Source organism: Oncorhynchus keta, chromosome 18 (assembly GCF_023373465.1).
Source record: "Oncorhynchus keta strain PuntledgeMale-10-30-2019 chromosome 18, Oket_V2, whole genome shotgun sequence".
Lineage (NCBI taxonomy): Eukaryota > Metazoa > Chordata > Actinopteri > Salmoniformes > Salmonidae > Oncorhynchus > Oncorhynchus keta.
This window is the reverse complement of record NC_068438.1, coordinates 46,197,311-46,208,177: the sequence shown is the minus strand read 5'-3', so window position 1 is coordinate 46,208,177 and position 10,867 is coordinate 46,197,311. Positions and strand designations below refer to the sequence as shown.

The window sequence follows — 10,867 nt, the reverse complement described above, 5'->3', positions numbered from 1 at the left end:
TCCTGTAAATGACTGAGGGACTCTACCCCTGCTTCTTTAGTTTTAATGATAATGATGCTCTGATCATCTGTCCTGTAAATGACTGAGGGACTCTACCCCCTGCTTCTTTAGTTTTAATGATAATGACGCTCTGATCATCTGTCCTGTAAATGACTGAGGGACTCTACCCCCTGCTTCTTTAGTTTTAATGATAATGACGCTCTGATCATCTGTCCTGTAAATGACTGAGGGACTCTACCCCCTGCTTCTTTAGTTTTAATGATAATGACGCTCTGATCATCTGTCCTGTAAATGACTGAGGGACTCTACCCCCTGCTTCTTTAGTTTTAATGATAATGACGCTCTGATCATCTGTCCTGTAAATGACTGAGGGACTCTACCCCCTGCTTCTTTAGTTTTAATGATAATGACGCTCTGATCATATGTCCTGTAAATGACTGAGGGACTCTACCCCCTGCTTCTTTAGTTTTAATGATAATGACGCTCTGATCATCTGTCCTGTAAATGACTGTGAGACCACCCTTACTTCTTTAGTTTTAATGATAATGACTCTCTGATCATCTGTCCTGTAAATGACTGAGGGACTCTACCCCCTGCTTCTTTAGTTTTAATGATAATGACGCTCTGATCATCTGTCCTGTAAATGACTGAGGGACTCTACCCCCTGCTTCTTTAGTTTTAATGATAATGACTCTCTGATCATCTGTCCTGTAAATGACTGAGGGACTCTACCCCCTGCTTCTTTAGTTTTAATGATAATGACTCTCTGATCATCTGTCCTGTAAATGACTGAGGGACTCTACCCCCTGCTTCTTTAGTTTTAATGATAATGACGCTCTGATCATCTGTCCTGTAAATGACTGAGGGACTCTACCCCCTGCTTCTTTAGTTTTAATGATAATGACGCTCTGATCATCTGTCCTGTAAATGACTGAGGGACTCTACCCCCTGCTTCTTTAGTTTTAATGATAATGACTCTCTGATCATCTGTCCTGTAAATGACTGAGACTAAGTTCTCTACTACAGAATATGTTACTGTTTTGTAACATAATATATCACTACCACTACAGACTGTAGACCACCCCCCACCCGTCTCTGCAGTGATATTATAGTACATTTTAAACTGGGTGGTTCAAGCCCTGAATGCTGGTTGGCTGACAGCCGTGGTATATCAGACTGTATACCACGGGCATAGAGGTGAAGTCTGAAGTTTAAATACACTTTAGCCAAATACATTCAAACTCAGTTTTCACAATTCCTGACACAGGTTCCTTTGCAGTTGTTCTGGGATTGACCAGAACCAAAGTACGTTCATCTCTAGGAGACAGAATACGTCTCCTTCCTGAGCGGTATGACGGCTGCCTGGTCCCATGGTGTTTATACCTGCGTACTATTGTTTGTACAGATTAATGTGGTACCTTCAGACATTTGGAAATTGCTCCCAAGGATGAACCAGACTTGTGGATGTCTGCAAATATTAATTTTTTTGCTGAGGTCTTGGCTGATTACTTTTGATTTTCCCATGATGCCGAGCAAAGAGGCACTGAGTTTGAAGGTAGGCCTTGAACTACATCCACAGGTAAACTTCCGACTTCAACTGAACATGTATTTTTACTGCTCTAATTACGTTGGTAACCAGTTTATAATAGCAATAAGGCACCTCATGGGTTTGGGGTATATGGTTAATATACCACGGCTAAGGGCTGTATCCAGGCACTCTGCGTTGTGTCGTGCGAACAACAGCCCTTAGACGTGGTATATTGGCTATATACCACACCCCCTCTTGCGTTATTGCTTAAATTAACTCTGCCTTCTCTCTCAATTTATTCATCTTTTACTCTCAATGTTTTTCCTGGGAAGGAGACTGTTTCATCCACCTTTCAGATAGCAGCCGTCGCTTACTGTCTGATCACACACACGAAGCTCCTCTTCATATGGAGCACGGCAGTGATGAAAGTCCATTTATCTTCTTCTGTGGTGATAGAGAATAGAGGTAGCAGGTTTAGTTGGGTTTATTAACCGGGTAAATGATTTAGTGTGTGCTCGTACATGAGTGCCTGATGTGTGTGCGATCCTCCTGTATCAACACGCAGTGCTCTCACATCGGCTGGAAGGCGTCGTATGGGGAGGAGATGTTTCCTGTATTAAAGCAGAGGACATGTGCAGTATAAGGCTTTAGCTCATAGAGCAGGACAGGAGGGAGAACACTGGACTTCCCTCTGCATGGTGTACACTGGTGACTCACACTGATGGAACTGTACAGCATATGGTCATTATCAACACATTATCACATTATCATCACATTATCAACACATTATCAACACATTATCAACACATTAGCACATCATCGACACATTATCACATTACCACTGCATAATCATCACATTATCACACATTATCACATCATCAACACATTCACACATTATCCCACATTATCACATTGTCGACACGTTATCACAGTATCATCACATTATCAACCCATTATCAACACATTATCACATTAGCAACACATTAGCACATTATCAACACAATATCACATTATCAACACATTATCAACACAGTAGCACATTATCAACACATTATCACATTATCATCACATTATCATCGCATTATCATCACATTACCACATTATCACAGTATCAACACATTAGCACATTATCAACACATTATCATCACATTATCAACACATTATCAACACATTATCACATTATCAACACATGGGCATCATTGATAGCCTAGCAGTTAAGAGTGTTGTGCCAGTATCCGTCTCCTCTCTGTATCTGTCCCCTTCTCGGCATCTGTCTCCTCTCTGTATCTGGCTCCTCTCTGTATCCGTCTCCTCTCTCTATCCATTTCCTCTCTGCTCTTCTCTGTCTCCTCACTGCGTCCATCTCCTCTCTCTATCCGTCTCCTCTCTGTATCCGTCTCCTCTCTGTATCTGTCTCCTCTCTGTATCTGTCTCCTCTCTCTATCCGTCTCCTCTCTGTATCTGTCTCCTCTCTCTATCCGTCTCCTCTCTGTCTCCTCTCCGTCGTCTCCCTTCTGTGTCCTTCTCCTCTCTGTATACCGTTCCCCTCTGTATCCGTCTCCCCTCTGTGTCCATCTCCTCTCTGTATACCGTTCCCCTCTGTATCCATCTCCTCTCTGTATCCGTCTCCTCTCTGTCTCCTCTCCGTCGTCTCCCCTCTGTGTCCATCTCCTCTCTGTATACCGTTCCCCTCTGTATCCGTCTCCCCTCTGTGTCCATCTCCTCTCTGTATACCGTTCCCCTCTGTGTCCATCTCCTCTCTGTATACCGTTCCCCTCTGTATCCGTCTCCCCTCTGTATCCGTCTCCTCTCTGTACCTCTCTGTATCCGGCTCCTCTCTGTCTCCTCTCCTTCGTCTCCTCACTGTGTCCATCTCCTCTCTGTATACCGTTCCCCACTGTATCCGTCTCCCCTCTGTATCCGGCTCCTCTCCTGTGTCTCACTTGGCAGGGTTTCCTTTCCCTCGCTAGCTCCTGTGATGGTAGGAAAACAATATAGATGTTTTATCTCTTTAAAATCCCCTGACTTTTGGCTCTTTAGAAAAGCTGTCAGCTGAACAATAACCTTGACATTGTTTAACAATCAGAGCTGTGGAATCTGTGGGAGCTGTGGAAGCTGTGGGTGTTGTGGATGCTGTGGAAGTTGTGGGAGCTGTGGAAGCTGTGGAAGCTGTGGAAGTTGTGGAAGTTGTGGATGTTGTGGGAGCTGTGGAAGCTGTGGAAGTTGTGGGAGCTGTGGAAGTTGTGGAAGTTGTGGGAGCTGTGGAAGCTGTGGGAGCTGTGGAGGCTGTGGGAGCTGTGGAAGCTGTGGGAGCTGTGGTAGCTGTGGAAGTTGTGGAAGCTGTGGAAGCTGTGGGAGCTGTGGAAGCTGTGGGAGTTGTGGGAGCTGTGGGACCTGTGGGACCTGTGGAAGCTGTGGAAGTTGTGGGAGCTGTGGGAGCTGTGGAAGCTGTGGAAGTTGTGGGAGCTGTGGAAGCTGTGGAAGTTGTGGGAGCTGTGGGAGCTGTGGTAGCTGTGGAAGTTGTGGAAGCTGTGGAAGCTGTGGAAGTTGTGGAAGTTGTGGAAGCTGTGGAAGCTGTGGAAGCTGTGGGAGCTGTGGAAGCTGTAGAAGCTGTGGAGGCTGTGGAGGCTGTGGGAGCTGTGGAAGTTGTGGGAGCTGCCTTTAGGCTTGTATACATTCATGGCCTGACCTTTTGCCCTGTCACACACCTATAAATAAACATGCCGCTTCTCTCCTCAACTCGTCCTCTAATGGGAGGGGGGGGAGGGGGGGGAGGGGGGGTACAGGCTTCTCTCCTCAACTCATCTCCTTATGGGAGGAGGGGACAGGCTTCACTCCTCAACTCATCTCCTTATGGGGCGGTGGGGGGGCAGGCTTGTCTCCTTAACCTGTCTCCTTATGGGGGTTGGGGGGCAGGCTTGTCTCCTTAACCTGTCTCCTTATGGGGGGGTAGGCTTGTCTCCTCAACACTTATGATTCCTTTTGATCCCCCTCTCTCACAATGAAGACTCACGACCTTGCATTCATCAAAGTGTGTGTGGGATCATTTGTCTCAATTACCCCTCCCTCGGTCTCCCCTGTCCCCTCTCCTCTTCCCAGATATCTACCCTCTGTCCCCTCTGTCCCCCCGTCTCCTCTTCTTCCCAGATCAGATACCTTCCCTCTGCCCCTCCTGCACCCCACCACATCTAAAGCCCCGGCCTGTCCTGAGGGTGACTGCTGGAGAAGGCAGGTGTATTGGCCCTGGGGTGGTTGTTGGGTAGCTGGGTTGAAGAGGGAGGGACAAGTGTTTATCACAATAAATGGAAATTAATTATACATTTTTTGTATTATAATTCATGTCAATAATTTTGTCTGGATATGTTTTTTAAACGATTGTTGTTTAGCATGCTCCTGCGGGTCCACCTATCACCCAATTGAGAGGTGCATGTGATGTTTAGCAATAGACAAGACAAATGGCGCCACTTAGTGGAGGCTACAGCAAACTGTCAGGCATGGAGGGTCAAAGACAATTCAAATTGGGCGGGTTCAGCAGGATGCAACGTTTTGGAGCATTCAGATAGACACCTCGAATAATGAACTACATCGGCTGTATGCATAGCTTTTATATTTGCAACTTCGATAACGTTTGGAAACTGAACGTGGCCCTGGTAGGGTTTCACATTCTAAAATGGCATATTGTAACGGGACTGGGAAGCAGAAAAATGACTTAAGAGGGCGACAAAATATGTTTTGTTGTCAAGCGGTCAGCTTAATTGAAATCCATAAAAATGTGATTGTTTTGTTTTGAGTCTGTTTTGAAATAGGAGTGTTAAAGCATGGGAGCGGAACACATTGTGCAATATGATCACGCAGAAGCATTCCATGAATTTAGACCACAATCGCAACAAGCTGGGGAGCTGAAGAGAGCTTGCTTGCTGTAGGGCCACTGCTGTAGGGCCACTGATGTAGGGCCACTGATGTAGGGCCACTGATGTAGGGCCACTGATGTAGGGCCATTGCTGTAGGGCCACTGCTGTAGGGCCACTGCTGTAGGGCCACTGCTGTAGGGCCACTGATGTAGGGCCACTGATGTAGGGCCACTGCTGTAGGGCCACTGCTGTAGGGCCAATGCTGTAGGGCCACTGCTGTAGGGTCACTGCTGTAGGGCGGCTGCTGTATGGCCACTATTGTAGGGCCACTGCTGTAGGGCCACTGCTGTAGGGCCACTGCTGTAGGGTGGCTGATGTAGGGTAGCTGCTGTAGGGCGGCTGCTGTATGGCCACTGCTGTAGGGTGGCTGCTGTAGGGCCACTGCTGTAGGGTAGCTGCTGTAGGGCCACTGCTGTAGGGTAGCTGCTGTAGGGCCACTGCTGTAGGGTAGCTGCTGTACGGTCACTTCTGTAAGACCACTTCTGTAAGACCACTGCTGTAGGGTAGCTGCTGTAGGGTAGGGTCACTGCTGTAGGGTAGCTGCTGTAGGGTAGGGCCACTGCTGTAGGGTCACTGCTGTAAGGTCACTGCTGTAAGGTCACTGCTGTAGGGTAGCTGCTGTAGGGTAGGGTCACTGCTGTAGGGTAGCTGCTGTAGGGTAGGGTCACTGCTGTAGGGTAGCTGCTGTAAGGTAACTTCTGTAAGACCACTTCTGTAAGACCACTGCTGTAGGGTCACTGCTGTAGGGTAGGGTCACTGCTGTAGGGTCACTGCTGTAGGGCCACTGCTGTAGGGCCACTGCTGTAGGGCCACTGCTGTAGGGTGGCTGCTGTATGGTGGCTGCTGTAGGGCCACTGCTGTAGGGTAGCTGCTGTAGGGTAGCTGCTGTAGGGTGGCTGCTGTAGGGTGGCTGCTGTAGGGTGGCTGCTGTAGGGCCACTGCTGTAGGGTCACTGCTGTAGGGTGGCTGCTGTAGGGTGGCTGCTGTAGGGCCGCTGCTGTAGGGTAGCTGCTGTAGGGTAGCTGCTGTAGGGTGGCTGCTGTAGGGTGGCTGCTGTAGGGTGGCTGCTGTAGGGCGGCTGCTGTAGGGCCACTGCTGTAGGGTGGCTGCTGTAGGGTGGCTGCTGTAGGGTGGCTGCTGTAGGGTGGCTGCTGTAGGGCGGCTGCTGTAGGGTGGCTGCTGTAGGGTGGCTGCTGTAGGGCCACTGCTGTAGGGTAGCTGCTGTAGGGTGGCTGCTGTAGGGCGGCTGCTGTAGGGCGGCTGCTGTAGGGCGGCTGCTGTAGGGCGGCTGCTGTAGGGCGGCTGCTGTAGGATGGCTGCTGTAGGGTGGCTGCTGTAGGGCCACTGCTGTAGGGTAGCTGCTGTAGGGCGGCTGCTGTAGGGCGGCTGCTGTAGGATGGCTGCTGTAGGGTGGCTGCTGTAAGGCCACTGCTGTAGGGCGGCTGCTGTAGGGTGGCTGCTGTAGGGTGGCTGCTGTAAGGGAGCTGGTATGAGAGGAATGTTTTGTTTTCCACAACACTTTGTCATGGACTAATATTCAATCAATTTAAACGGAGAATATAAAATACGAAATATATTGTGTAAGACAATAATTGTTTGTGTGTGTGTGGGGGGGGGTTGTATATGTGGGTGGGGGTGTGAATATAAATATGTATAGAAGGGCGGGGGTGAATGGGTGTGTGGAGGATAGGGTAAATATGTGTTAATGAAGGAGAATGGATGAGTAACTACATATAAATATACAGAGGGGTGTAAATGTCTTTGAGAATAAGTGAGGGAGGAAAAGATAGGTTGGGATGAGCTTGGCCTCGATGGGTAAGAGGGGGCAAGGATGGGAGGGTGGGATAAAGAGGGGAGAATAAGGGAGGGGGTGGTGGAGAGAGATGCATTTGGTTTGGGAGAGAGAGAGCCAGCCACTATACTTTCATTTCATTGATAAGGTAATACAAACATCCACAGTACTTAAGAGGCAGTCTTTCTTCCAATGTATGTAGAAATGTATGTACAATGTATGTACAACATAGAAATATAGGTACAATGTATGTACAACGTAGAAATATAGGTACAATGCATGTACAGTGTAGAAATATACATACAATGGTTCAGCATATGGTTCTCAAACACTTAAAGAGATGGTCAGCAGATGTGGATTTCTGGCAAGAGTTACATTTATTTGTACCTTACAGGTGAAAAATATACATTGATTTCCAGAGGCACATCTGGTGTTTTCAAATCAAATTTTATTTGTCGCATACACGTGTAACAGTACAACTTTTTACGTCAGTCCCCTCGCCCATACCCAGGCGCGAACCAGGGACCTTCTGCACACAACGACAACAGTCACCCTCGAAGCATCGTTACCCATCGCTCCACAAAAGCCGCGGCCCTTGCAGAGCAAGGGGAACTACTACTTCAAGGTCTCAGAGCAAGTGACGTAACCGATTGAAACGCTATTTAGCGCACACCGCTAACTAAGCTAGCCGTTTCACATCCGTTACACATGGTTAGCAGATGTTAATGCGAGTGTAGCGAAATGCTTGTGCTTCTAGTTCTGACCGTGCAGTAATATCTAACAAGTAATCCTAACAATTTCACAAAAACTACCTTATGCACACACAAGTGTAAAGGAATGATTAAGAATATGTACATATAAATATATGGATGAGCAATGGTCAAACGGCATAGGCAAGATGCAGTAGATGGTTTAGAGTGCAGTATATACATATGAGATGAGTAATGTAGGGTATGTAAACATTATTTAAAGTGGCATTGTTTAAGTGACTAGTGATACATTTATTACATCAAATTACTAATTATTAAAGTGGCTGGAGTTGAGTCTGTATGTTGGCAGAAGCCACTCAATGTTAGTGATGGCTGTTTAACAGTCTGATGGCCTTGAGATAGAAGCTGTTTTTCATTCTCTCGGTCCCAGCTTTGATGCACCTGTACTGACCTCGACTTCTGGATGATAGCAGGGTGAACATTCATGGCTCAGGTGGTTGTTGTCGATGATCTTTTTGGCCTTCCTGTGACATCGGGTGCTATAGGTGTCATGGAGGGCAGGTAGTTTGCCCACGGTGATACGTTGTGCAGACCACACCACCCTGTGCAGAGCCTTGCGGTTGTGGGCGGAGCAGTTGCCGTACCAGGCGGTGATACAGCCCGACAGGATGCTCTCGATTGTGAATCAAGCTATATGAGATCAAACTCAGACAGGAAGTATTACAGCAGGTGAACTAAAATCAGACAGTCGATGAGATTGACAGACGTAGTAACACCTAAAGGTAGGGAGTCTCCAAAGAGGCGGAACATGTTCATCTCTACAAATGATTGACAAGACACCTGGATATTATTATCCCCAACTAAAGTCTTTCTGTCTCCTTAAAGTAAGAAAATATTCAAGAAATGACAACATTATTTCCTAAAATGCACTGAACAATTTACTGGATAAAATAAACATGATGTCTGCTCATCCTATCATGTTTAATAAGACCAATATAAAATACACTTTATGGAATGAACAAATCACATATTCTGCAACCAAAATGTATTAAATATGTAAACAAATGTTTAAAAACCTTTTCCATTACAAATGTAGACAGAAAAGCTGACCAGATAATTTGCGAAGCCTTTACTGCATACAATGGGTGGTTGATAAACTCATACTCAGCTAAAGTTACATCTTAGTAATAAATAAAAAATATATAAATATCTTAGAAAAAGCCCATAGAAAATCTTTACAATGTAAAGAAGTAGATACAATAATACAATACAATAATCCTTATTGACAAATAAACCTGGTAGCTCTCACAGAACCAATGCATGCTAAAATAAACCTGGTAGCTCTCACAGAACCAATGCATGCTAAAATAAACCTGGTAGCTCTCACAGAACCAACGCATGCTAAAATAAACCTGGTAGCTCTCACAGAACCAACGCATGCTAAAATAAACCTGGTAGCTCTCACAGAACCAACGCATGCTAAAATAAACCTGGTAGCTCTCACAGAACCAATGCATGCTAAAATAAACCTGGGAGCTCTCACAGAACCAATGCATGCTAAAATAAACCTGGGAGCTCTCACAGAACCAATGCATGCTAAAATAAACCTGGTAGCTCTCACAGAACCAATGCATGCTAAAATAAACCTGGGAGCTCTCACAGAACCAATGCATGCTAAAATAAACCTGGGAGCTCTCACAGAACCAATGCATGCTAAACCAGGTATAATTTTAAAAGAAAGATACAAAAGTGATAATTAGAAACAAAGCGATGAATTACCATTTTAAAAGCTTCTATGAAAATTAATATATACAATAAAAATCATAATTAAATAATTGGACGGATCCTATTGGATGGCTCCTATTGGATGGCTCCTATTGGACGGCTCCTATAGCCTTCTTAGACTCAACAACTCTGAACCAATTATCAACAGACAAAGAGGAATCACTAAAAACAGAGATCACCCAACAGGAACTATTAGACACCGTTAAAACATTCACAGAGAGAAAAGCACCAGGAATGGATGGCTTTCCCAATAGCGATCAGTTTGTTGCCTATACCTGGAAGAGGTTTACCACAGAGCGGCCTGGGCCGTCTTCCTGGGACGGCGACAGCGGAGGAGGAACATATGGGCCGAGGGATCGCTGACTTCCTCCTCTTGCTCGAGGAAGAGCGGAGAAAACGAACCGCCGAACCGGCTCAGCATGTCGCAGAGAACATCATTCACCAGAGCCTGGAACACGGCAGGTGCGTTGGCGAGGCCAAAAGGGCACGACGAGATATTCGTAGTGGCCGCGTTGAAGGCGGTCTTCTACTGGTCTCCTTCTCGGATCCACACCAGATGGTAGGCATTTCGTAGATCAGGCTTGGAGAAAACAGTGGCCCCCTGGAGCGGCTCGAAGGACGAGGAAATGAGTGGTAGCGGATAACGGTTCTTCACAGTAATGTCATTGAGTCCCCAGTAGTCAATGGACAAGGTCTTGTTCTTTTTCTCCAAGAAGAAGAAACCTGCGGGAGAGGAAGAGAGACAGATAAGTCCTGCAGCTAGGGAGTCCCCCATGTAGGTCTCCATAGCCTTGGTCTCTGGTCCCGACAGAGTACAGACGTCCCCGGGGCGGCGTGGTGCTAGGGAAAAGATCAATCCCGCTGTCATAGGGGCGGTGCAGTGGAAGGGAAGTGGCCCAGGAATTGCTGAACACCTCCCCAAGGTCCTGGTACTCCGCCATTCCGGAGCAACTTCCAGCCCCCAGGAAGACATTCCGGGGCGGTTGGCGCCAACTTCAGACAATGTGCGCGGCAGAACGGACTCCAGCCCATGATAGCGCCCGTAGACTAGTTAATGAGGGGATTGTGTCACTGGAGCCAGGAGAATCCCAAAACCACAGGAATCTGTGGGGACTTGATGAGCAGGAATTGAATTGTCTTG

At 46.9% G+C, this 10,867-nt stretch overlaps 1 protein-coding gene across 1 annotated transcript; it reads right to left on the bottom strand.

Moving 5' to 3' along the window:
• Window positions 1–3,603: 3,603 nt before the first annotated feature.
• On the bottom strand, window positions 3,604–4,209 carry LOC127909041 (uncharacterized protein C10orf62 homolog). Its single transcript, XM_052468904.1, has one exon. The coding sequence runs from the start codon at window positions 4,207–4,209 to the stop codon at window positions 3,604–3,606; it is 606 nt and encodes a 201-aa protein (XP_052324864.1).
• Window positions 4,210–10,867: the final 6,658 nt, after the last annotated feature.